The sequence below is a fragment of the Heterodontus francisci genome, chromosome 43 (assembly GCF_036365525.1).
Source record: "Heterodontus francisci isolate sHetFra1 chromosome 43, sHetFra1.hap1, whole genome shotgun sequence".
NCBI classification, from domain to species: domain Eukaryota; kingdom Metazoa; phylum Chordata; class Chondrichthyes; order Heterodontiformes; family Heterodontidae; genus Heterodontus; species Heterodontus francisci.
Genome location: NC_090413.1, coordinates 26,691,209 through 26,719,172, shown reverse-complemented (window position 1 = coordinate 26,719,172; position 27,964 = coordinate 26,691,209). Strand labels below are relative to the sequence as shown.

Genomic DNA, 27,964 nt, shown 5'->3' with positions numbered 1-27,964 from the left:
TGATGAAAGGTCACAGACATAAAACGTTAACTCTGCTTCTCTCTCCACAGATGCTTCCTGACCTGCTGAATATTTCCAGCACTTTCTGTATTTATTTCAGTACTTTTTCAAAGTGTAATCGCAATTGTAATGTAGGAAACGTGGCAGCCAATTTGTGCACAGCAAGCTCCCGCAAACAGAAACGTGATAATGATAATATTTCCATGATGGTAGTGGTGGATAGGATTAATGCAGGGGTTGATAGAGGTTGCGGGGTATGCAGGGGTTAATGGATACTGGGAGATGCGCAGTGTTAATGGAAAGATAGGGAAGGGGTTAATGAAGACTGTGGGCTACACAGTGTAGGTGCAGATTGTGGGACATGCAGGGGTTAATGGATACTGTGATACACACGTTGATTATTACAGACAGTGGCATGCACAGGGTTAATGGAGGCTGTGAGTGAATTCCCAGGCTGGTATGTAACTGGCGACCTTCAGGTGATGTCATGATGCTTTGTGTCTGGCTCCCTGACTATGAGATTGGATCGTGCCTTCGGGCAACATGTAAATGAGCTGTGGAGACTTGAGCTGCTTTCACACTGCGCGGGCCCACTGTTGGTCCCACCAGTCCCTCAAGTGGGGGGTGGAGTGGAAAGGTTGTCATGCAGCAAGCTGCTCCATAAACTCGGTCCTGAGTAACACCGGCTCTGGCTCAGGTCTGGGCAAGGCAACAGAGGCACCGGGTTTGATTCCTGCCCTGTGCACAGTGAACTGGGCTGGGGAGAGTGTAACCGTCTCTCTCTCTCCTCCTTCAGCTGCCTGGACCCTAAACTCTGGAATTCCCTCTCTAAACCCCTCCGCCTCTCTCTCCTCCTTTAAGACACTCCTTAAAACCTACCTTATTGACTAAGGTTTCTGTCATTTACTCTAATATCTTCTCATGTGGCTCATAGTCAAAATTTTGTTTGATAACACTCCTGTGAATGCATTACTACCTTAAAGGTGTTATATAAATACAAGTTGTTGTTGTTACTATCGCCCTAAGCAGCCGAGGTAGGGGAAATAATCCACAAGAACTCGCATTTAGACCATGCAGTTATCTGATCAGTGATATGCAGAAAATAATGATATTGGAAACCAATGCAAATGCGCAATCTTATTATCAGGGAACAATCCCCTTTAAGCAATCTCCTCTCAGGGTGAGAGCAAGCAAAAGAAGAGCAGAGATCCCAGCATAGAGGCTGGTTAATGCATCATGTCTTTTGGTCCTCTCCGGGGGAGCTGTGTGTCTGATTAGAAGGCTGTAGTTGCTGATAGACTAGGAGTTACTGAGAGTAGAGGCAGTGCCTCACTGACTGAGTCTGTTTCATCCTGAAAGAGTAGAGGGTCATTCAGCCCATTAAGCGTGTTCTGCCCCTAATTGACAACAAGACTGATCTGTATCATTACTCCATTTTACCCATCTTCGTTCCATACCCTTACCTGACAAAAATCTATCAATCTCAATTTTGACATTTTCAATTGATCTCCAGCCTCAACAGCTTTTTGGGGGACAGAGTTCCAGATTCCCACTCCTCTTTGTGTGAAGAAGTGCTTCCCGACATCACCCCTAAACGGCCAGACTCTAATTTTAAGTTTTGGACTCCCCCCCCTCCAGAGGAAATAGTTTCTCTCTATCTACCCTTTTGAAGAGCTTAAACACCTATGTCTGAAACACAGGAAACCAAAGTTATCTAGATTAAAAAAGAGGAAAGAAACCCCCAAAATGATAACAGTCTAACAGGATTACCAATGAACATTTAGTCCCTCTTTGGGTGGGCTCAGTGTTCACCACTCCGGCTTGTACCATCAAGAGAAGTTGTCGACTGTAACTTATGTTTAACAATGTTCTACATTACAACAGTGACTACACTTCCAAAGTATTTCGTTGGCTGGAAAGCGCGTTGGGGCTCCCCGAGGTCATGAAAGGTGTTGCAGAAATGTGAGTTCTTTCTTTACACCTCGGGTGGAATATTGAAAACAGGTGTTTGGTGCGACGGTAGAGAGATGAGTTCTGACTCACATATAAAACAGCACTGCCTCTGACAAAGGGACAGAGCTGTACTGTAACACAGTGTTAGTGAATGTGCTTGGAGCTAAATATGTTAACAGTGTAGCCCTTTAACAGATGGAATCTGATCTCAAGGATTTCAAGTCTAGCCCTTTTAAAAGAAAAGAAAGAGACTTGCATTTATAAAGTGCTTTTCATGACCACTGAACATCTCAAAGTGCCTTAGAACCAATGAAGTACTTTCTGAAGTGTAGTCACTGTTGTAATGTCAGAAATGCAGCAGCGTGTTTGTGCACAGCAAGCTCCCACAAACAGCCATGTGATAATGAGCAGAGAATCTGCTTTAGTGATGCTGGCTGAGGGATAAATATTGACCAAGACACTCAAGAGAACTCACGTGCTCGACCTCAAAATATTGCCATGGGACCTTTCACATCCACTCAAAAATACAGGAGCCTCAGTTTAATGTCACATCTGAAAGGCAACACTTCTGACACTCCCCCAGTGCTATAACCGGGAATGTCAGGCTGGGTGTACTCAAAGTCTCTGGAACGAGATATGAATCCACAACATTCTAACCCAGAGGCCTGAGTGCTAACAAATGAGCTACGGATGAGTTAAAACCTGATTCGCTAGTCCCAGTAGAGCAAGGCAGCTTCTGCTGAGAGCTGGAGGTGATGTATGAAACAGCTGCTTTTAAATGATTGGAAATGAATCGATGGGAAACAGCAGATGGGTAGAGTGTGTGTCATTTCTGTTGGATGGGGGGAGGTGAAGATATACTTGGCTGTTTGGGTCCAATCCCATTGGCCAACTCTAATCCAGAGTATTGTCCACATCAAAAGATTACCTCATTGGTTAAGATTTGAGGTGCAATCTGATTGGCTGTTATGGCAGCAGGTTTTGCGAGGCTGCTGATTTGTTTAGTGCTGCACACATCTCACCCTGTCTAGCAGAAAACTCTGCTTGCTACTCAGCTGTGTGTGGTGTTTCTCATTGTGTTCCCTCCCCTTTCTGTGCTATGTTTTAAGCACACAGCCTAGCTTTTGTGACACAGGGCTAGAGGCAGGTAAGTTTGTTCTTGTTTGGTGTGGTGTTAAGCTGCTTTTATCTCTCCAGGGACTGACTTGGTGGGGGGAGAAGAAAGAATGAGTAATGCTGTTGAGTGGGAGAGATTCTGACTGCAGCTACTGCAAGTGTACAGGCACTGAATTGTAAAATGTGATTTGTTTTTTATTCTAGCTTTTAAAGCTGTGTAGTTGATAGTGTACCTCAAACTGGAGTGCTGTCTCAATGCAGTGAAAATATTCCAAGTGTTTTTTTTAAAAAAAACCTCATTAAACTATAGTACCTTTTGGTATATGAGTTTTTGGGGAGTGGAGCTAAAAGATTTGTGTACTGTGCACACATCCATTTTGTGGTAACTGTTTTCTGCTGCAAGAATTCTTGCAGTTTTTATGATTGGGTTAAAATCTGCTGTTTCCTACCCAATTTAGAGGTATCCCTTGTAGATCTGGATGCCTTTTGAGTGTGTAACTGAGATAGTTCTGAAATGGATTTTCAATATTAGAAACATTTAAGTTGGACCTCTTGTGAATCTGATTTTACTTTTGAGTATTTATGTAAAAATATTTGGGAGTTTTAGTTAAGCTCTTGTAATTCCTGGTTTTGTGCTGCATTGCATTGGGAAAACTCAATTATATGGAAATTGGGGACCTGCCCACTGTTTTCCCCATATCCCATTTTGTAACTGATGCAATTGTTCAATTAAAACCTCTTTTTGGTGAGGGGTAGAGAGCCCAGTGTAGGGTGAGAGTCTTTCAGTTCTATTATTTGGTGTGTATTTGCTGCAGTTATTAGATCATGTGATTAAGTAACCTGCTATTGGATTTTTTTTCTTTGAACCAATTTCAGTTGCTTACAAAAAGCAATGAATAACATACTTTCTGGGGCTGGCACAGTTAAATCTGGAGGTTGTCTCCCAACTGCAATGATCGGTCTGGTCTGTGAAATTTAAAATGTCTAATTGGGTTTTTTATTTATTGCTAATCAGCCGTAGGTTAAGTAGAAGTGTTTTAAGAGCTTGTACTTCACTGGTTGCTGGTTTAAGAGGTTCTATTGTTAATCCCATCTGGCATTGGTACTGAAAGGCAAGGAGAGTCGGGAGTTTGTGGTATAAGTTTACTATTGAACATTATTAAGTGTGTTTTTAGTGTCTTAAAAGATTGTTACCTTTTGGGGAATATATAGGCAATCATTACAAATGAATATTGTAGACATGAATGTGACTCTGACCTCTCCAGCCCCTTTGAACAAGGGGAAACTATAAAGAATCAATGCTGCTTGTTAAGCTGAGCTGATTCTCCCAAGTGGAGGATGGTTGTAGGGTTACCAACTCTAGCCTGTACGTTTTATTACCTCATCTCCTACTGTTTTTCCCTTTTCTCTTGAATCTTATAACAAGTATTTAAGGAAATTGGATGGCAGGAGGAGGGTAAACTGTTTTTTAAGCCTCCATGATTTTACTCCTGCAAGTGCTCTAATCACTTGTTCCTTTTTTGCAACTGATTGCTTAATGCTGATGAATATAGAATTTTTTTCTCCTATCAAAGTGTAAGGACAGTGACTTTTGTCCCCCTGACTCTATTATATCTCCTCTCTTCCTTGAACCACTGGCTGTGTTGAATCTTAGTCCCTCCCAAGAGTACAATCTCTCTGAGAAGAGCCTTATCTTGGTTCTGACTTGGGGTTATCAAGAAATTTATGGAATCTATGGTTTCCCCCCCTGCCCTGCCCAAATCAGGACTGCAGAAGGATTTCTGCATGGGAAGATGGTGTGACCTGTACTGTAACCTATTTGTATCTGTAATGCAGAGTTAAATATTTAGCTTCATGTTTAAAATGTTCAAAAGTGGAGGGTTTAATCCTACTTCTAATTTTAAAAGAATTCTAGGTGGGACTCCCTTGATGCTGAAACTAATCACAAATTTAATTACCCTAGTTAAAGTCAGTGACTTCAATCTATTGGATGACTTTGTAATTTCCTTGGCCAGCACTCCCTCGTATTTTGTCCTTTTTTTTCCCCTATAGTTTTGTAAACTAGTGCTGATAAGGAAGGTACCTGGGATGAAATGAGACTTGCATTTATGTGGCACATTTCATGTCCCCAGGATTTCTGATGTGCTTTTTGAAGTATAGTCACTTTTTAAAAATAAAAACAGTGCTGGAAATACTGAGTAGGTCTGACAGCATCTGTGGAGAGTGTGTTAATGTTTCAGGTCTCTGACCTTTCATCAGAACTATTGTATGTAGGAAAGGCAGCAAGCTCTCACAAACAGTAATGTGATCATTAACAGAATCTCTCTTGTAATTGAGGATAAATATTGGCCAGGACACTGGGGATAACTCCCTTGCTATCTTGGGGGGGTTGGGGAGGTGTTGCAGAAGGAGGAAGGGAGAGGGGATCTAATATAGCCACTGGACTGAGTTTCATCTGAAACTGCCATTGGTACAGTGCTCCAAAGGACTTGCTGAAGAGATTGTTTTCTGGCACCTAGGGAGGAGAATTAACCAGATAGATTGGGGAATGACTTGCCAATCTAATGGGGCAGAAAATCCTGAAGCAGAAGAGATAACCTTCATTAGAACTGAGGGAGTCCCAAACAGATGCAAATCAAATGTAAATGGGGCTAATGAGGCAATATCAAGATCAATCAACTACCATTTTTCTAAGATTAAATACTTGGAAAATAAGGCACATGAAAGGGCAAGACATTGAGCTAAAAATCCCCATGCATAATTTTTTTCCATGCACTGGGGGCACTTTTTTGTGCACTTGCAGTATGAGTGTCTCTTCCCAAACATCACAGCCTTGGACTGTTAGTTTGCAATATCTGGCATTGAGATCTGCTACAGCAAACCAAATATTGGTTCAATGTTGGTTATTTTTGGCTGAATTGAATTACTGATTTCTGTTTAGGATTTCTAATTGTGGTTTAGAATCTCTACCAGCTGAGATCCTTTGTATTGTGTTGGTCAGTGCTGCTTTGTTCCAACTTTGCCTAAGAAAGGAAAACCTTCTGAGTAACTTTTCATTTAACAGTCTGTCAATGATAAAAATTTCTCATCCTGGTTTCCAAATCCACAGTAGCCTCACACTCCAATTCTGATCTCTTGGACTTCCCTTACATTAATCTCTCCACCACTGGCCAGGCCTTCAACCTGCAAGGCCCCACACTTTCCAGTTCCTTCTATTTCTTTCTCTAAGTTATGCTTTTAAAACCTGGCTCCTTGCCAAGTTTCTGGTCCCACCTGTCATATCTCCAATGGTGTCAAATTTTACTGGCATATCTTTGGACCTCTTACCAAGTTTGACTGGTGCCCACAGCCTCACTGGACCCTTAAGTTGATTAGAATGGCAGTAAGCTGTATTCACCTGCCCCTCGCCCTAGCTTTGGGATTCTAGCCCATTCCTGTGAAGTTGAACAGATGGTGTTTCTTCTCTAACCCACCAATAAGTTGATCAGAACCAACATTCACAAATGCAGTACAACCAAGGAGGTGGTTGTGTGTGTGCTGCATCAGTGTTTTTTTTTCCAAAATATACTTTATTCATAAAAATTACATTGTCAAACAGTTTCCAAACAGCACCAAAAAATACAAACATTGCAAGGGAGATCAGTTTCCTTCAATACTGTCATGAGTTTCTTCCCAACCCTTTCATTTCACAATTGTCATGTCAATTACAGTTTTACATTTACAGCAATTGAGAATATTAACAATACAGTTCGAGGGGTTTCCCATGGATCCAGCCCCTCAGTTCAGCTTGGTGGGGGAACCTTACACTGTGGTCTTTCCCCATTGAGCCTTTGCTGCGGCTACCTCAAGCTTTAGTGCGTCCCTCAGCACGTAGTCCTGGACCTTGGAATGTGCCAGTCTGCAACATTCGGTGGTGGACAACTCTTTGCGCTGGAAGACCAGCAAGTTTCGGGCAGACCAAAGGGCGTTTTTCACCGAATTGATAGCCCTCCAGCAGCAGTTGATGTTTGTCTCGGTGTGCGTCCCTGGGAACATCAGTGTTAAGTGTTGCTTTTGATCAGCTGGGTTGGAGATGGGAGACTGAGGCTGGAGCTTGAACTACATATCTAAACAAAGACTGTGAAGGATTAATATGGAAGAGATCCCTCCCACTGCATAAGCAATGATGTAACAGTTGCTTGAGAAGGTATAGCAGCACAAAGGATGATTACTTGTGGAGAGTGTATATAGTAACTGTAAATAGAGCTGTTAGTTAATCTAGAGTGCTCTACGACACTAATACAAACCCAGCATCGGTGAAAGCAACAGGAGAATTTGAAGATCCAGCCTTTGGAAGAAAGGTTGGGGAACAACAGAGAATAGTAAAGATAAATACTGGCTCAGTAGAGTAAGAAAGTGACTTACTGGCAGAAGCTGTAAAGAATTCTGAAGCCTCTCCGACCACACCATAGCAGCATGGGGCCCTGTGTCAGTGCTTCTAACACATCCAGCAGTCGGGTCTGAGTCTTCATGCCAGGTGACAATCCAGAATTGGTGAAAGTGAAACTGGCCATTTATTTAAATGGTGCACTGGGGGAGAAACAGGTGCAGAACACCGTCAACTCAGTGACTAGGGAGGAAAGTACAGTCAGCAGCCATTGCTCACATCGCCTGAGGAGAAAGTGTCGGAGCATGGGGAAAACCCCTGAACAGGATGTGAATGTGCCAAGCCAGCCTTAAAAAGTTTTTAAATTAAAAGGGAACACCCTCGCAAACAAAAGGAAGCAATATAGATCCAAAGTTGGGAATGCCTGAGTTTCCAGTATCAAGAAGGTCCCAATCAGATCCAAAATTAACTAGTACGGAGAAAAAGGCTCTTGAGGTTCATAATTGCTTTCCAACTTGATACAAAATCTGAAGTGGAGCAAGTGAACATGCTCCTGAATTCCATAAGATGACATTGTCTGACAAGGGATCAATGAGGTTATTAATAAGTTGAGGTACTCCAAGACTTTAAATATTTTAATCTCTATCAATAAAATCTCAAAGAGCCAAATCTGTAGACTCCTATATTAATGACCTCTTATAGATTGGCAGAAGGTTGTAAATACAGCAAATTTTAAGGCAGAGCTAATCAGAGGATAGTCACCAGCATAGCAGATGAATCCTTTTCAGGCCTGTTGCAATCCAAGGAATACCTTACATTGGAAAAGGCTATTCAAATTGTAAGACTGGCTGAAGTTCACAAACCCAATAGGAACATCCCACAGCTGTAGATGAGTCTGATGTCCATTCAAGTGGTTAAACCAAAGCCAGGGAAACTGGAACAGAAAACACAGGTGAGAAGGTGTATGATCTTGTGGAGCCAAGACAACCCACCGATGACAGCAGTGCCCAGCAAGTAGTGTGGAAAAACTGTACACTGTGGGAAGATATGCCACAGCAAAATTTTTACACTTAAAGGTGCAAAGCAGAAGACCTTCCTGCAAAGAGCAGTAAATAAAGTACAGCAGTAACCAGGAGCGTTCTTGAAAGAAGTCAGTAATCCAACCAAGATTTCTGGACAGCAGACCTCCTAAGTGAATGGACACCTCACCTAAGATTGGCAGGCTAGAGTGAAGAGACATTACCTGCAACTGACAGATATAGTTGCATGGTCCAAATGGGACTGCAAGTAAAAAGGCAAACTCCAAGCAACACTCTGCATAGAGGCAGACAACTGGTAGAGATCTTGTGTCTTACATAATTGCCACTACTTTTTTACTGAGCAGGAATGCATGCTTGGAATTGCAGTTGATTGAGAAGGTAGCTGAAATCAAGCAAGCAAAGGTAAACAATTCCAATAGTCAGCCAGTATTTATCAAGGGGTAACTATAGATTATCCATCAAAGATGCAAATTTCATAGTGACAGTCATACTTGCAACGCAGTGTAAAGTTGGCCAGCAACTGCACAAGCTGCAAGAAATACAAGCGCAGAAGTATGTTTTCATTGTACAATATTGTACACATGGGTGTCCAGGAGGGAGAACAATGAAGACATTGAGTATAGGAAATACTTTACCATAATTAGCAACTGATTTAGTTACAGCAGAATTGTTCCTACTTCAATGAGATCTGACATCTTAAATCGATTTTTACACAAAGGTCATTTGGGTATAACAAAGTGCAGAGCAAGGGCACCATCTTTAGTATGGTAGCCTGGGATATCTAAGGATATGGAGACAATGATCAACTGTCACATGAATGATAGAGGCCAGAACAGTACAAACCACTTGACTACGCAATCCCCAACTAGACCTTGGCAAAGGCTAGGCATGAATTTACTCATGTTTTGGGAAGTTGTAATCACTGACTTCTATCCACCTGGATAGGCAAATCATTATATTCTACAACCACTAAGGTAGTTTATTGTAATCCTTAAAGACATCTTCATGTGGAATTCCAGAGAAATATCAGACAATGGATCACAGTTTGTGAACTAATTTACCCAGTTTGCCTTAAAGATGGGCTTTTGTATCTTACCAGCTCACCAAGATACCCACAGTCCTAGGCTAGGCAGAACAAGATGAGAAACAATCTTTCAAGAAAAATGAAGATCTTGTCTCTCTATCCTTTTCAGATATCCCAGGCTACCATACTAAAGATGGTGCCCTCGCTCTCAGGTTATACCCAAATGACTTTTGTGTAAAATCAATTTAAGATGTCAGATCTCAATGAAGATCTTATCTCCCAGTTTATCTGCACAGAAGTGGTGTTGAATGATCACCTGAATTACCAATGGGAAGTTAAGAGCACAGTTTGCAGTATTGTCTCAACAATTAATGCTAGGATTGAAGACTCCAGACTACAAGAGTTCAAAAGAGAACTCATACAGAACAAAACAACCCTGAATTGCAGTAGATGGGTTAGGTTCTCAATCAATGACCAAAAAGTTGAGATATGCCCTGGAATGAGAAGGTAGAGTAATCAATGAACATGAGGACTATTAGCGATTGTATGTGATGCAAATGAATGAAGGAACTGATGATGGAATCAAGAATATCATTCCTATTCTGCACAAGCAGCAGCCAATAATCCATTTGCAGATGAAAATGAACAAACCCAAACTGAACAGAACACTATAACCCGTAGAAGTGCAAAACCAAGTCAGCAACCAAGACTTCCTACCAAGACCACTGACCGTTCCAGACAGATTACAACTAGATAAGGAAGAGTTGTCAAATCTCTGATGAAACCATCTGTAAAGTCAGACTTGATGGGCTGGTGGGGGAAGAATAGTGAAGTCAAATGTATGTACATTTGACAATGTTTAAAGACTTGGAGATGTAGTATAAGGATGTGAAGGGTTAATATTGAAGACGGAGACCCCTCCTACTGAGCAATGATGTAACAGTCCCATGAGGCTTGAAGGTGTAGAAGCTAGCATCCTTCATGCCTCTAGAGAGTATATATTGACTCTCTAATGGACTCCAGTAAAAATTAACTCCTAGAAAACCCTACAATGCCACTGATGCAAATCCAATCACGAACTTTGTGCATCTCTTGCACAGGTTCAGATATAAAGACTCAGTAACTGCTTCCTGTCTGCAGTTGATTGGTGTATTGAGCCAGTCGTTCAGCAAGATTCATTAGAATCCTTTTCCTTTAGGCTCGGTACATACTCAAAACTAGGTGTCTGCCTAATCTGTTGTATTGAGCTACATGAGGTGGGAGTACTGTCTAAGGAAGGTTAAATATTGAATTTTAGATGGCATGAGCTTTGGTCTCTAGTGAAATGAATTCATTGAGGGTGGAGTGTAATGGATGTTCTGAAGGAGCCTGGGTTGGTACTTAATCTCCATCTTGAACTGTTTAATGAGTATCTGTTATAATTCCCTAATATCTGGCCTACATTGTCCACTAAACCAGATCCAAGACTGGGAAAGCAATCTCTATCTTTTACAAAGACAGTTTCCAATGTTGTAGCTTTTTGGGGTGGCTGCAGAGAAAGCTGCATACACAAAAGCAGTCTTTCGAGTTGGTGCCCCTCTAAATTGCATTGCTTCTATTTCTGAGCATAGAGCAACCTGCCTAAACCAAGGATAATGTAGTGGTTGTTGGGGTGAGGGGGTTGTGTACATAACTCTTTAGCTAAATGTGAATAGTTAACTAGCTTTCAACCCTGAAGCAATGATCAGTGTCTTTGTGAACTGATGGTTTAATGAGCTGGCAGAATAGTCTTGAAGCTAGAACAGCTCCTTCCCATTTAATACTGTAAACGCTTTAGTTGTCTCTCAATGAATGGATTAGTCTGTAGGACATGACATAATTTCATTTTATCTGAAGTCAACATCTGAATGTTTGCTTCCTGATTAATGCCTTGTGTACAGTCTAATAACTGACCCCAGGCTGAGGCTACTGTTCTCTGCAGTGCTATGATGCATTGAGATGGGTTTTTTTTTTGCTGTGGGTTTAAAGTTTGCCTTTAATTTGATCACTCAGTGACACAGTCCAGATTTTTGGATGTTTTGGGGAAGGAGGAATGCCAGAATATTCTTGTCAATAGGTTTTTTTCCCCCCACTGCTACTGGTTGCAAAATGTCAACTTAAGGGAGGATTTGGAATGAAAACACAACACTGCTGGAAATACTTTAAGTTAAGCAGCTTCTCTACTTCTGTGTAGAGAGAAAGTTGTTCAGGTGGATGACCTTTTGTCATTGGAAGAGATTTAAAGTTTATAAGCAGTTTACTGAATCTAGGAGAGAGAACAGTTGCTGCCCTGTGTTCCCAGCATCCTGTTTTTTCACATTTCCAGTATTGCTTTTGTTCTTATAGCCTAAATTTGGCAGCAGAAAACTGACAATGGCCACTTAAGAATTGTTCACATTTTTTCCAGTATGAAGTTTCTTTCCTCTTGGAATCTCTCTACCATTTGGTTTAGTAGAGAAGTGAGGGAAGGTCTAGAACTATCGCAGAAATTAATGAAATCAGATGACTGAATTTTCAAAAAGCTGACACTGCTTGGCTGCAATTCTATTGTCATTCCCCCCCTTCCCGCCCTGCCATGGTTGAAGCCTGTCATCACCTCCCTGTTGGACTGGTCCATAAGGATGAGGCAGGATTATGGAAACAAATCTTCGCCAAGTTCAGCACCTTCAAATTGAAGGGGAAAAAATCCTTAACTTTTCCAAATCTCAAATTTAAAAAAAAAAATTCTAGGACACTGCTGGGAGCAACCCAGGAGAAAGAAAAACCATTAGAAATGGCTTGCTTCTAACTTAAGATCATGTTATGGGTATTGGACATGGTGTGGGGAGAGGCTGTTTGACTATCAAGAATCATCCAATCAGATAATGAGTCCATTCACTTTCCAATTGGTCACCAGGTTGGTCATGTTGAGCAACCAATGGTGAGTGTGGGGGGCAGGTCACATGGACTATCTAGGACTATGTCCAATCAGAGTTGGTAACCCTGTTCTTGATTAACAAAATTCAGTTGTGTACATAAAGGCTAGTTCATTCTACAACGATCACATGAAATTGTACGAAACGTTGATGTATTTCAACTTGGCATTGTGTGCTTTGGATTGATGCCAGGCCACTGTTCTGACCTGGAACAAGGACTAGGAACTGAGGTCAGTGACTCCCTTTGTCCCTTTTTTAATGTAGAAAAATGCTTATCTTGGATTCCAACTCTTAGCACATTGGTCTTGAAGGGGCACAGAAATAAGTTCTGTTTTAAAAATGTAGAAGTTTTGAGTGGGACATGAATTCAGGTGTTAGTAGCATGTGGTCTGTGCTAGGAATGCAAAGAGCTGATCGGGGTTGGTGGGGGCGTGGGGAGAGGCAGTGAGATAACCAGAGCTGGTTTGATGTGACTGGCATAGTGGCCTGATTTTTAAAAAATCTGTTTTAACTACAGTTAATAGAAGCCTTGCAATTCTCAATGTATATTAGATTGTCTGACCTCATCCTAATTTCTACAGCAGTGTAGTTGAGCATTCCCATGTCTGGATTAGTTATTAATTAGCATGAATCAGATGAATTAGCCCTTCCAGTAATTTGTGGTTCAAAAACTGGCTTCTTCAGGCCTGTGTTCTATTAAAAATCAGTTGCTGTCTGTTCCATATGAATACAAACTGTTCCTGAGCCCGAAGTCTAATTGGATTTCAAAGGGACATGATGAATGCTGGGATATATTCTGCCATATCTCTGCAGGGACTCGTGATAGTGCCATCAAATTACTTGTGAATTAAGGGCATCGCCTCAATTTTCTCATTGCCCAGTTTTCATTGCTCTACCATTTAGCCATGCCTTCAGCTGCCTAGGCCCAAAAATTGGAATTCCCTCCTACCAAGACTTTTTAACAAACCTACCTCTTTGGTCACTGTCCTGAAATTTCCTTGTGTGGCTCAATGCTGCATTTTTGTTAACTTCCAAGGAGGGTTAACTTTAAAAGTGCTGTTGTAATGACCGACAATGCAGTTAATGCATTCAGTGTACATTACTTCAAATTTCAATTGGTTTTTAAATATTGCAAGTGTTCATTATGGGAGCAGAATTTTTCATAGTGTACATGGCACACAAATCAAATGTTAGCATTGTCAAAATTTAACTGGCCCCAGTACAGGTTGGATGAGTTTGAAAATGCATTGGCCCAGACCAGTCTTGCAGTGACGAATATTTTGGACTTGCAATGTAGAATTTTTTTATTTTTTATTTCCAAAATATACTTTATAAAAATCTGTATTTAAAAAATACATTCCCAAACAGTTTAAAATAGCATCAAGTCAAAAAAATACAAACATTGCAAGGCAGATCAGTTTCCTTCAATACAATCATGAGTTTCTTCACAACCCTTCCATTTCACTATTGTCATGCCAATTACAGTTTTACATTTACAGCAAATGAAAATTTTTCCCGATACAGTTCGAGGGGTTTCCCATGGATCCAGCCCCTCCGTTCAGCTTGGTGGGGGGACCTTACACTGTGGTCTTTCCCCATTGAGCCTTTGCTGCGGCTGCCCCAAGCTTTAGTGCGTCCCTCAGCACGTAGTCCTGGACCTTGGAATGTGCCAGTCTGCAACATTCGGTGGTGGACAACTCTTTTCACTGGAAGACCAGCAAGTTTCGGGCAGACCAAAGAACGTCTTTCACTGAATTGATAGTCCTCCAGCAGCAGTTGATGTTTGTCTCGGTGTGCGTCCCTGGGAACAGCCCGTAGAGCACAGACTCCTGTGTTACAGAGCTGCTTGGGATGAACCTCGACAAAAACCACTGCATCTCTTTCCACACCTGCTTTGCAAAGACACATTCCAGAAGGAGGTGGGCGACCGTCTCTTCCCCACCACAGCCAACGCGGGGGCATTGTGCGGAGGGGGCGAGACTTCGGGCGTGCATGAAGGATCTGACTGGGAGGGCCCTTCTCACCACCAGCCAAGCTACATCTTGGTGCTTGTTTGAAAATTCCGGTGATGAGGCATTCTGCCAAATGACTTTGACGGTCTGCTCGGCGAACCATCCGACAGGATCCACCGTCTCCTTTTCCTGTAGGCCCTTGAGGACATTCCGTGCAGACCACTGCCTGATGGATCGGTGGTCAAAGGTATTTTCCTGCAGAAACTGCTCCACGAAGTTCTCTCCTGTGTCCTGGCCAATAATTTATTGTACATGGCACACAAATCAAATGTTTCTTCTGAATTCCTATTGAATCTATTGCTTACTAACTTGCATTTGACTCATTTTTGGATTTCCCCCCACATGTGGAAAATCAACGTGTCCGGTCACCCTTCTCAAAGAAATGAGCCGTGTCTGCTGAGTCTTTTCCTGATCAAGTTGCAGCTCTACAGAAAGTCGTCCATTTTTTTTTTTGTTTTCTGTCCTCTGCCTCTCTCCAACCCTCAAAATATTGCTACTAATCTTGGAGTGACCCAACTCCCAGGTGGCAGCAAAAGATCCCATGACAATATTAGGAGCAGGGGAGTTCTCTCCTGTGTCCTGGCCAATAATTTATTGTGGGACCTTGCTGTCTGCTGCATTTCTCTTGGTGACTAGACCTCAAAGTATTTAGTTAGTTGTAAAGCACTTTAGGACATTCTGAGGTTGTGATCGTCTTCGTCTTATTTCTGCACTCAAAGTCCTGCTGACAGTAATGGGGTTTAAACCTGAGCAGCATTCCTCAGACTCCTGCATTCTGGGCTGTCAGCTGCATTTGATGGAAGGTTTGAGTACTTGCAGCAAGCAACCAATCATGCTCTGTCTGATGCAATGGCAGGCTAGTGTGCTGGTCTACCAATCTGTTCAGACTCCTGCTGCCTGGCTCCATTTGTAACTTCTGCTATTGGACGTGGAGATCGCCATCCAAATGGTTACAGCACAGGAGGCCATTTGGCCTGTTAAGTCTATGCTGGCTCTGAGTAACTCGACTAATCCCGATCTTTTTCCTGTAGCCCTGAAGTTTCTCTGTGCTTATCCAATTCCCTGTTTGAAAGCCATAATTTTGAATCTGCCTCAATCTGACCTTAGTAGTACATTCCAGATCCAAACCACTCACTGTTAATTTTTTAGTTTTTGGTTCATTTTGCTATTCATAAATCAGTGTCCTGATTCTTAATCCTTCTGCCAATGGGAACAGTTTGTCTACTGTCCAGACATTCTCTTCCTCTTCTCCCCCCCCACCCCCCACCTTTTTCTCTAAGGAAAACAACCCCAGCTTCTTGATTCTGTTTACCTGAAGTCTCTCATTCCCAGGACCATTCTCCATTAGCTCTTGTCTGCACCCTCTTCCTAAAGCCCTCACATCCTTCCTAAACTGGTGTCCAGACCTGGATACAATACTCCAGTTGAGGCTGAGCTAGTGATTTTTTAAATATAAATTATCATAACTTCCTTTTTGGGTTTGTACGCTATGCCTCTTTATAAAGACCAGGATCCCACATGCCTTAACCTTTCTCGACCTGCCTTGCCACATTCAACAATTTTTGTGCATGCACCCTTGGATCCCTCTGCTCTTGCACTCCCTTTATTGTAGCCTTGAATTTATATTTCCCCTCCTTGTTCCTATTAAAATATATCACTTCATAAATTTTCAGCTGCTTTGCATCCACCCATTCCACCAGCCTGTCTGTCCTCTCGAAGTCTAATTATTCAGTGAACAATACTTCCACCCAAGTCTAGTCATTAATATAGATGAAGTGGCTGTACTGATACCTGGGGAACTAAACTGTATACCTCCTAGTCTTGGGGGGGAAAAAACAACTGTTCATGACTGTCACTCGGCCAATTTCATATCCATGCTGCCATTGTCTTTTTTATTCCATTGATTTTAACTTTGGTGACTAGCCTGTTATGTGGCATTTTATCAAATGCTTTTTGGAAGTCCATGTACACCACATTAACAGCATTGCCCCTCATCAACCTGCTTGTTACCTCATTAACTTGCATATTTTTGAACAGTTTACCCTTGCTTTCCTTAATCAACATTTGTCCAAGTGACCTAATTTTCTCCTGGATTCTCCTTTCTAAGAACCTTTTTTCCACCAGATGTCTCAGACTATATTCTTGCACCTTTTTTTTTTCTTTTTTTGAACACACTACATTTGCAATTCTCTAGTCCTCTGGCACCACCCCTGAGCTAAAAGGGTTAGAAGGTTACCAGCAACTCCACCCTTAACTTCCCTCCCATCCTGAGATGCATCTCATCTGGTCCTGGTGACCTATCAACTTTTTAAGTACAACCAGCCTTTCTAATACCATGTCTTTATCATGGTCTTTGGCTGGAGTCTTTTTTTTTTGTCTGACAATTTGTGGTCTTAAAAGCAATTGAGTGATCACTTTGAACATCTCACTCTAATTGTGTCACTCACCTCTGCCTTCAAGGAACTGTGCCTTTCGATTTGGGCACTTTACAACCTTCTGGGTTCAACACCAACTTAAACAACTTCTGATCATAACCACTGCTCTTTTTTTCAGGCAGCAGGTGCTGGTAATGGTTCTGTTTACTTAATCGCTCCTGCCTTCCACCCTATCTCGGACTTTTTTTTCTTCCCCATCCCCCTTTGTCTGTACTTGGTCAGCCTTCTGCTTAAATACAGTTTAAGGATCAAGAGATTGTTTCAAATTTTTTTTGTCTATAAATGACCACAACAAAAACGGTTTGCTTGGACATTTGTTGTGCACAAAAAGCTTTGTTTTTGCCCAAGTTCAGTCACTGCATTTTACAGTAATTCACTGAAGCACGTGGGAATGTTTTGAGGTATGATGAGGTGCTTGTATAAATGGTCAGAAATTCAGTTGCAAATTGGAGCAGGTCATTCCAGGCTGTGTAATTTAAAAGTATTAGTTTTGGTTATATCTACTTGCTAAGGCCTCCTATTCAGACTAAAACTGTTTGCCACTTATCTGGAGTCCATTTACAGCCCATCTGTGACCCATTTTGCACCAGGCTCATCTGTCCTCGATAAGCTTGTTCCGAATGGCAGATTGGGATAACTGAGCTCAGATCAGGACCTCTGGCAAAATGCCACAGGTCTATAACACAATAGCACATTGCAGAATGTCTCCTTGCCAAATGGCAGTTTGTGCGCAATTTCTCTTGCCCCCTTCTACCACAACAATTCCACACCTACCGAACTGTTTCATGTGACCTCTTTTTTTTTTTTTTCTGACTGCCCACCGCCAACTCCATAACCAGCTTTAACGTCAGGAGCACTTAATTAGAAAACAATTCCATATATCTTTCTAAGGTGGCTCTAGAATTTTGTTTCAAGGTGACCATGACTATTTAGGATCTTTGCCACCCTGTAAAACAGGCTTTATTTTAGGTTTTCATCCTTTTTTTTTTTTCTTTTTCCCCCTCAATGAGACACCAATGCTGTGATTCATTTCAATGTGAATGACTTTCCATTTTGAAATTGGTTCTGTGCTGCTCATTAGGCAAGCCAGGAATCTCAGTGGAAATATCTAGTTACTGTGGTGTCTGTTTTGCTAGATGCTGTTTATGTAATTAATGTGGTTATACTGCAGTAGTTACATTGTCACTAGAATGTTTGAAATACAATGTTTGGTGTATGAAATACGTCTCCTTCAAACTGTCAAAATACCCAGTAGTTCATTTTAGGATTTCCCTTCCAAAACAGAAGTTGTCCAGCCAGCTTTGAGCTGTAATGCTAGGTTAAAGTACTGGTGATTACAGCCTGTCGCTGTAGGAATCTATTTGACTGAATATTTGCACATTGTTTATGTGCAGTTGAACCAAAGCACACTGAGCTTCAGTGCCAAATAATAAATTCCTGCTTCAGTTGCAGCAAAAGATTCACAATGTTACGTTTCAGGAACAGACCATTCCCGGGAGGTTATCTGTCTGAACTCTCGTTTAGGCAATGTTGCCCGTAATGTTAAGTATGTATTTTTCTTGCATGTAACAGGTGGCTGTTTTTAAATTAACCTTGTCCTGATCTTCAGGGTCAGTAATAATAGTGGGCTGAAACAGATGGACAATTAGTGTGGTCGCTGCAGGTTGTGCAGTGAGGTAGGATTCCTGTATCACTGCATTAGAATCGTAAATTACTTTCCCCATCCTCCAGTTTAGTCCTTAATGCAGGACACGGCTGTTAACAACATCTATCTGCTGTTCTGGTACGGTCTCCTTGCCAGGCCAGAGAACTCTCCCTGAACAAATCTTTATTACAACTTACATGGCACCTTTAACATGGAATGTCCTAAGGTGCTTTTTGCAATTGCTATCTCCTACTGAAAAGTAGGTTTTGAGCAGTGTTTTTAAAGGGGAGGGATATGGGAAGGAATTCCAAAGCTTGGTGTTGGCAGCTGAAGGCATAGCCCCCAATGGTGGAGTGAGGAGGTTGGAGATAGGGAGGTGGTGAGGCTGTGGAGGAATTTGAAAACCAGCATTGTTTAACTAGGAGCTAACATAGGTCAGTGAGCATGGGGGTGATGGGACTTGGTGTGAGTTAGGACATGGGCAGCATTCTCAATGAAACTGTTTGTTTTCCTTTCAGCTTCGAGTACTTACCCACAACTGAAGTGTTGTGTGGACGATAAATCCACTTGGATTTAACCAGGATTGAGTTTAAAGTGCATGTCATCTCTCTCTAACAGCCTGCCAGTGTAAAAACTACCTGGTCAAAAGTCTCCAGATTGAGACACCACACAGGGACATGTTGAGAGTTTTGGAAGGGTCTGTCCATGACACTCAATTGGCATAGATTACATAAAATGTACAGCAACAGGCCATTCAGCCCAACTGGTCTATACTGGTACTTGTGCCCCACACAAGTCTCCACCCTATCTAATGCAATAAAAGTTGCTGGAGTTTGTGAACTAGTCTCCAACTTCACAACCACTGGTCAGGCTAGTAATCCCCCCCGCCCCCCCTCTCTAAATTTGCAAAGCCCGGGGATGCAGTAAATGACAGCTTAATTTGGTTAAATGTATAAAGAAATCTGTATGTTGTAGAACATACATTTAAGAACTGGGAATCCAGCTGTCTCCTAACCATCTCCAATTTTGGTTTAAAGGAGGAAGACATGGTAGCGAAGCAATTCCAGAGACTACCTGGGAAGAGATTAGGATGCAGTATTGGTTGAACTGTACTTTTCCTACAATTAAATGTTGGGTACACTGAACCCATTGCCTTCAGTCTCTGTCACAAACTTTTACTGAACCACCAATTTCCATTTCTCTCCCTGACCATTGAGGTGAAACAAGACTTTTTGTGACCTCCAGCTCCCTATTGGACCCTGAACTGTGCTTCTGACCCCATATCCTCACCAAGACTACTTCTACCTCCCTAATACCTAGTGTCTCCACCCCTGTTTCAGCCCATTGTTTGCTGAAACCCTTATCCGTGCCGTCTTTACTTGCAGACTCAACTATTCCAATACTTCCTTGGTCACTTGGGTGGCCTCCCATCTTCACCCTCTAAACTTGAGCTCATTCAAAGCTCAGCTCCCTCTATCCTAACTTTCAATTCACAAAGCACTGTGCAAAAGCGATACAGCCTCCATTCACTTGATGGTCTGAGCATTGACTGGTAAGTGTGACGATTCAGTGAATGAAATAGTTTTATTGGAAAACACCCTTTCAAACCTGGTGTCTGGGGGACGGCATTGAGCAGTGGAAGAGTGGGGATGAGCCAGGAAAAGTGGTAACCTACTAATGAATGAAGACTGTTTTTGAATAAGAAGCATATTGACATTAAGGTATATTTACACTTTTCTGCAGAAGGTGTTGCTCTTACATTCACTAGATGGATTTAGCATCAATATAATTTGTCTGAACCAAATGAATCACTATTTAGTTGTTGACTGTGCCTTGCTGTGATTTAAAATCTTACACAAAGTTTGTACCCAAGTTTCTCCACCTATTGTAGCCAGTCGAATGACAACTAAATGTGTCATTGCCATTTGTGGGCTCCCGCTAGGGACTACTTTGAAAACTGGGGTTGTACAGTTTATAAACCTACCTATGGCATTGGTGAGCTTTCTTCACTTAGCAGTGCAGTCAGTGTTCTAGACCAGGCTCAATCATTGCAATCTCTCCAGCTTTAAGAACATAAAAACATAAGAAATAGGAGCAGGAGTAGGCCATTCAGTCCCTCAAGCCTGCCCCGCCATTCAATAAGATCATGGCTGATCTGTCCCAGTCCTCAACTTCTTTTGGGCCTGCTCTGCCTAACCCTCGACTCCCCAAGATTTCAAAAATCTATCTACTGCCTCCTTTAAATACATTTAGTGACCTAGCCTCCACAACTGAGGCCGAGAATTCCAGAGATTCACCACCCTCCTGAGAAGAAATTCCTTTGCATCTCAGTTTAAATCTCTGCCCCCTTTATTCTGTAATTGTCCCCCAGTTTGAGATTCCCCCACTAGTGGAAACATTTTAATATCTACCCTGTCAAGCCCCCTTAAAATTGTGATTCGATAAAATCACCCCTCATTCATCTGAACTCCAATGAATTAAGGCCTAAACTGTTTAGCTGTTCTTGATAAGACAGCCCCTTCATCCCAGGAATCAGCCTAGTGAACCTTTTCTGAACTGCTTCAGATGAACTGCTAGTATATCTTTCCTTAAATATGGGGACCAAAACTGTACACAGTACTCCAGGTGTGGCCTCACCAACACCCTGTAACAGGACTTCCTTATTTTTAAACTCTAACCCCCTAGTAGTAATAAAGGCCAAAATTCCATTTGCCTTCCTAGTTACTTGCTGTCCCTGCATGCTGACTAACTTTGTTTCATGCACAAGAACACCCAGATCCCTCTACTGCAGTGTTTTGTAGTCTTTCTCCATCTAAATAATCTGTCTTTTTATTCTTCCTACCGAAGTGGATGACCTCACACTTTCCCCACATTGAAACACCATCTGCCAAATTTTTGCCCACTCACTTTAACCTATCGATATCCCTTTGCAGATTAAAACATAGAAAATAGGAGTAGGCCATTCGGCCCTTCGAGCCTGCTCTGCCATTCATTATGATCATGGCTGATCATCCAACTCAGTAACCTGTTCCCACTTTCGCCCCATACCCTTTGATCCCTTTAGACCCTTGAGCTATATCAACTCCTCTTTTGAAAACATACAATGTTTTGACCAACTGCTTCCTGTGGTAGTGAATTCCACAGGTTCACCACTCTCTAGGTGAAGAAATTTCTTCTCATCTTAGTCCTGAAGGATTTACCCCGTATCCTTAGACTATGACCCCTGGTTCTGGACTCTCCCACCATTGGGAACATCCTTCCTGCATCTACCCTGTTAGAATTTTATAGGTTTCTATGAGATCGCCCCTCACTCTCCTGAATTCCAGCGAATGTAATCCTATTTCTCATACGTCAGACCCGCTATCCCAGGAATCAGTCTGGTAAACCTTTGCTGCACTCCCTCTATAGCAAAAACATCCTTCCTCAGATAAGGAGACCAAAACTGTGCACAACAGAACAAAGAACAGTACAGCACAAGAACAGGCCATTCGGCCCTCCAAGCCTGCACCGATCTTGATGCCTGCCGAAACTAGAACCTTCTGCACTTCCGGGGACCGTATCCCTCTATTCCCATCCTCTTCATATGTTTGTCAAGATGCCTCTTAAATGTCGCTATCGTATCTGCTTCCACCACTTCCCCCGGCAGCAAGTTCCAGGCACTCACCACCCTCTGTGTAAAGAACTTGCCTCGCACATCCCCTCTAAACTTTGCCCCCCTCACCTTAAACCTATGTCCCCTAGTAACTGACTCTTCCACCCTGGGAAAAAGCTTCTGACTATCCACTCTGTCCATGCCGCTCATAACTTTGTAAACCTCTATCATGTCGCCCCTCCACCTCTGTCATTTCAGTGAAAATAATCAGTTTATCCAGCCTCTCCTCATAGCTAATACCCTCCAGACCAGGCAACATCCTGGTAAACCTCTTCTGTACCCTCTCCAAAGCCTCCACATCCTTCTGGTAGTGTGGCGACCAGAATTGCACGCAATATTCTAAGTGTGGCCTAACTAAGGTTCTGTACAGCTGCAGCATGACTTGCCAATTTTTATACTCTATGCCCTGACCGATGAAGGCAAGCATGCCGTATGCCTTCTTGACTACCTTATCTACCTGCGTTGCCACTTTCAGAGACCTGTGGACCTGTACGCCCAGATCTCTCTGCCTGTCAATACTCCTAAGGGTTCTGCCATTTACTGTATACTTCCCACCTGCATTAGACCTTCCAAAATGCATTACCTCACATTTGTCCGGATTAAACTCCATCTGCCATTTCTCTGCCCATGTCTCCAACCGATCTATATCCTGCTGTATCCTGACAATCCTCATCACTATCTGCAACTCCACCAACCTTTGTCGTCTGCAAACTTGCTAATCAAACCAGCTACATTTCCCTCAATCATTTACATATACTACAAACAGCAAAGATCCCAGCACTGATCCCTGCGGAACACCACTAGTCACATCCCTCCATTCAGAAAAGCACCCTTCCACTGCTACCCTCTGTCTTCTATGACCGAGCCAGTTCTGTATCCATCTTGCCAGCTCACCTCTGATCCTGTGACTTCACCTTTTGTACCAGTCTGCCATGAGGGACCTTGTCAAAGGCTTTACTGAAGTCCATGTAGACAACATCCACTGCCTTCATCCAGGTGTGGCCTCACCAAGGCCCTGTATTACTGCAGCAAGACATCCCTGCTCCTGTACTCAACCTCTCGCTGTGAAGGCCAACATACCATTTGCCTTTGTCTTCATCACAACATGCCTTCCCACTATTTTTGTATCAGAAAATTTGGATACACTACACTCTGTCCCTTCCTCTAAGTCATTAACGCAGATAGTAGATAGCTGAGGCCCTAGGACCGATCCTTGTGGCACCCCACCAGTTATGGCTTTCCAACCTGAAAAAGACCCATTGATCCTGACACTGCCTTCTGTGTGTTAGCCAATCCTCAATCCATGCCAACACATTACCCCCAATACCCTGAACTCCTATTTTGTGCAATAACCTTTTATGTGGCACCTTATCGAACACCTTCTGAAAATCCAAATACACAACATCTACTGTTCCCCTTTATCCACTCTGCTTGTTATATCCTCAAACAACTCTAGCAAATTTGTCAAACATGATTTCCCTTTCATGAAACCATGTTGACTGTTTGATTGCATTGTTTTTCGAAATGTCCTGCTATTTCTTCCTTAATGGACTCGAGCATTTTCCCAATGACTGATAAGCTAACTGGTCTATAGTTTCCTGCTTTCTGTCTCCCTCCTCTTTATTGTTAAGGGGCATCACATTAGCAGTTTTCCAATCCACTGGTACCCTACTGGAATCCAGTGAGTTTTGATATAATATTTGATTATTTGATATGACCAATGCCTCTGCAGCCACTTCTTTTAAAAACCTTTTGATGCAGGCCATCAGGTCCTGGTGACTTGTCTGCCTTTAGTCCCATCAGTTTGTCCAGCAGCTTTTTCCCTTGTGATTGTTAAAGTTCCTCCCTCCCATTTACACCTTGTTCATCCATTATTTTTGGGATGTTTATAGTGTCCTCCACTGTGAAGACAGATGCAAAATATTAGTTTAAATTATCTGCCATTTCCCTGTTCCCCGTTATTAATTCCCCATTCTCATTCTCTAATGGCCCCACACTTTACTCTCTTCCTTTTTAACATACCCATAGAAGCTCTTAATGTATGTTTATATTTCTTGCCAATTTACACAATCAATTTTCTCCCTCTTAGTTTTTCAGTCATCTGGTTTCTTTAAAAACTTCCCAATCCATGGCCTACCACTTGTTTTTGCCGCATTGTATGCCTTTGCTTTTGATTTGACACACTCCTTAACTACTTTTTGTTATCCATGGGTGGTTCATCGTTCTCTTAGAATGCTTCCTTCTGACTGGAATAAATGTTATGAAATATCTGCTTAAAAGTCTGCCACTGCTCATCTACTGACTTCCTCTGTAGTCTATTTTCCCAGCCTGCTTTAGACAACTCTTTCTTCATACCTCTGTAATTGCCCTTGTTTAAGATGAAGACACTACCTTACCTGTACCATAAGTCTTCCTGACTTGATTCTTGTGCATTTCCTTGATTGCTTGCTGCCTCTTTCTTTCCACCTGCAAGTTGGCTTTCAGCTGCCTTCACCTACTTATTGGAAATCTCCAAACTTTTCTTCCTCCTTCTCCCACCTCCCCAACTCTAATTCTTAATCCCATCCCCTAACTACTTCTCCCTGGTTTATGTGCTCCAATTTCTCAATTTTTCCATCGTGTAACATACTTAAGAATCCTATAGAAGTGCAAGTTGTTGAGTGCCAATATCTAGATCATCTATTCAGACCAGAGGAGAGCCAGCAGGGATTGAGCAAGGTCTGATCCATCTATACACGAGGGTAAATGGAAGATCTTTTGAAGACTGGACCACAGGGCAATAATTGCCTGGTTTTTTTTTTTGTGGCTGATTCTCCTTTTAATGTGCAAGTAGAACTGGTTGGTGTAAAGGCAGCATCTGTTCAAGGGAATTTATATGCGAGTCAGGTGCATGGGTTGAGTCAATAAAGCTGTTTTGATGTGTAGCAAGTATAAAATGCTGGCAGGTGTCTTAGAGCAGAATTGGTAATGTTTGCAGTAGAAAATGGTTGGATTTAACCTAAAATCATAGATTTTTATTAACGTTTTTAAAAACCATCTCCCTTTCTCTATATAACACTGCATTTAGAGCTCTATTTTTATTGTAAATTGTTGGAAAGCTGCTCCATTTTCCACTTGTTTAATCCAGGAGCACAAGGTGCCATCTGTAAGACTACTACATCATTCCCTGGCTTTGTCTTTTATTTATTTAGAGATACAGCACTGAAACAGGCCCTTCGGCCCACCAAGTCTGTGCCGACCAACAATCACCCATTTATACTAACCCTACAGTAATCCCATATTCCCTACCACCTACCTACACTAGGGGCAATTTACAACAGCCAATTTACCTATCACCTGCAAGTCTTTGGGCAAGTCTTTGGTGGTGGGAGGAAACCGGAGCACCCAGCGAAAACCCATGCGGTCACAGGGAGAACTTGCAAACTCCGCACAGGCAGTACCCAGAATCGAACCCGGGTCCCTGGAGCTGTGAGGCTGCGGTGCTAACCACTGCGCCACTGTGCCGCCCTGCTAGGAATATCATACCTGTTTAGAAGTGACCCCTGCAGCTCCTGATCAGAGCCAGATACACTTTTTGAGCACCATGCAAACCGATCGCAATTAATATTTTGCCTGTTCTGGGTATAGCCCTGTCTGAAAGTGCCTTGTATATTTTAAGGGGCACCTGGTATCCAGTTTAGATGTATGGGGTCCTCACTATTGGGTTTTGTTCAAGTTGCGTTCTCTTCCCTACCAGGTTGTACATACAATGAGGGTGATGGGTGCAAATTTCCTCCCTTTATCAGCTGCTTTTGAGATGGGGGTGGAGGGTTTTAATGAGCTATCCCACTTTATCATCTACCCCTTTTGTTTTCCTGCTGCTAGATGATCCCAATCTTTTTTGACTGGAAGAACCAGTGCTTGGGGCTAACATGGTGGCACTCACCCTGATTAACCTGGAATCTCCAGGAATTGGAAGATTTGAACTTGCTCACTACTGCGAGCAACCTGGGGGAAGGATGAAGAGAAAATTGGGGCATTTATAAAAAAAAAAGTTACTTTTTCCTTTTAACTCTTCGATAAAATTACTGGAAGCGGGTAGAAGATCAGTTAATCATCCACTTGGGTAACTAAGTCTCTTCCCAGTTAGTGTGGGAAGATGAGGCACTGTGACAATTGTCAGGCAACCAATGGCAGAGATGAAGGTAGTCATGTGATGAAACCTCCAGGAATACATCCAACCAGAGTTGGCAACTCTGTAACCCAGGAAACCTGGCCTGATGCCTTTTGAGATTCAGTGACTGTCAAACATCATCTGCTGTTAACAATATAGAATTTGTTTCGCCTCTAGCCAGTCTACAAGGACTGGAGCAAGCAACATGATCCAAAGCAGGTGGAGAGAATCAAAGCTAAACTGAATTGCTCTGTGTAACTATAAGCAAACTGATTTGTGTTGGGTTCTCTTAATGCAATTTTCTTGTCAGATTGTGTATTAAAGATCATCTGCCTTGAGCTTTTTCACCAGTTTACACCAACTCTCTCCAGCCAGAATCAAATCTTTTTTTAAAGAAAAAAAACTGCAATGATTGCTTTTGAATTTCATCTTTGGTTTATTTTTGCCCTGACCGACTTTATTTTGTGTTGAACTAAAATTTTCTTCTTTCTTAAACAGCATTGCTTTCTGGACCTGAAGCCTGTCTGATAGTAACATTGCTTCTGCTCTCATCCACTAAACATCATGGAGTCTGAGGGATTTGATGAAACATCAGTGACTGTGGATGTTTCCAACAAAACGACAAAAGAGGACAACACAGCAGCTGTTGAAGGGTCGATGAGCAAGCAAAAGAATGGAGGCCCTGTCAAGGCCAAACAGAGCCTGAAACCCACCACTGGAAGCCAAGGCAAGGCCAAGGTGGGGATCACTGGTAGACAACCAATTTCCACTAGACCAGCCTCTGCACTACAAAGCAAAGTTGGTGGTGGCAGTAGAAAGAACAATGTGCAAGAGCAAAAAGCCTCGACACCCAAAACTCTACCAGGCTCCAGCGCATCTCCTGCCAAAATAATGAAGAAAATGGCTGCCAACGACAAGGCTGTTAAAGAAAATGTGAATGGAGCGTGTGGTGCAAGTGGAAATGGTAATCGGTTCCCACAAGCAGAGAAGAGTAGGGGGCCAACCAAGGTGTTGCCCACCAGCAGAGCTCTTCCCAAAGGGAAAAATCCAGCTCTGCTCAGGCCCAGTTCCACAGGTTTGTCTACTCCACTTGAAACTTTCTTTGGATTTTATATGGTAATGAATGGGGAGGTGAAGTTCCACTTGCCTTGTACTGATCCACATTTTCCCTGAGGTCCAGCATTTTCATTTGAGGGCACTCTGTTAACCTGAAAAATTGGTGTATAAGAATGCAGTCTGTATCTTTCCACTTATCTAGCTGGGGAGATACACACAACACGCGAACTCAATCCCCTCAAGTTTGAGATGTAATTTCAATTTGCCCAATAGATTGGAATGGTGTCTGGTTTTCTAATAGCTGTATTCACATGTACCCTGGGTTGGCTTTCAATGCATTTTGCATGGCCTGTGTAACTTCTAGAGTCACTGCCCATGACTGGCACAAAAAATTTGAGCCTGAAACATTGCCAATTTGCAAGTAATCTGGACAGTTCTAGGAGATCAATCTGTTGCATTTTGATTTGAGTGAGCATCTGTTAAGTCTTCCATCCCTAGTTGAATTGGAAGCCAGGTCCTATGAGACAGGACCGCAATAAGTTTGTTTTGTCACTTTTTTCACCTAGTGCAGTCAACTAA

At 42.4% G+C, this 27,964-nt stretch overlaps 1 protein-coding gene across 3 annotated transcripts in view; it reads left to right on the top strand.

The window, feature by feature from the left end:
* The first annotated feature begins 3,011 nt into the window (after positions 1-3,011).
* LOC137355748 (BTB/POZ domain-containing protein 8-like) overlaps positions 3,012-27,964 on the top strand; it is a 47,100-nt gene continuing 22,147 nt past the window's right edge. For 2 of the 3 annotated variants that reach the window (XM_068021232.1, XM_068021230.1), the window contains exons 1-2: positions 3,012-3,100; positions 26,828-27,404. In XM_068021232.1, the coding sequence (XP_067877333.1) occupies positions 26,894-27,404 (511 nt within the window). In that variant the 5' untranslated portion in view covers positions 3,012-3,100; positions 26,828-26,893. Of the gene's footprint in view, positions 3,101-3,224; positions 3,246-26,827; positions 27,405-27,964 lie in introns of those variants that run through there. The other variant, XM_068021231.1, reaches the window with a different exon arrangement.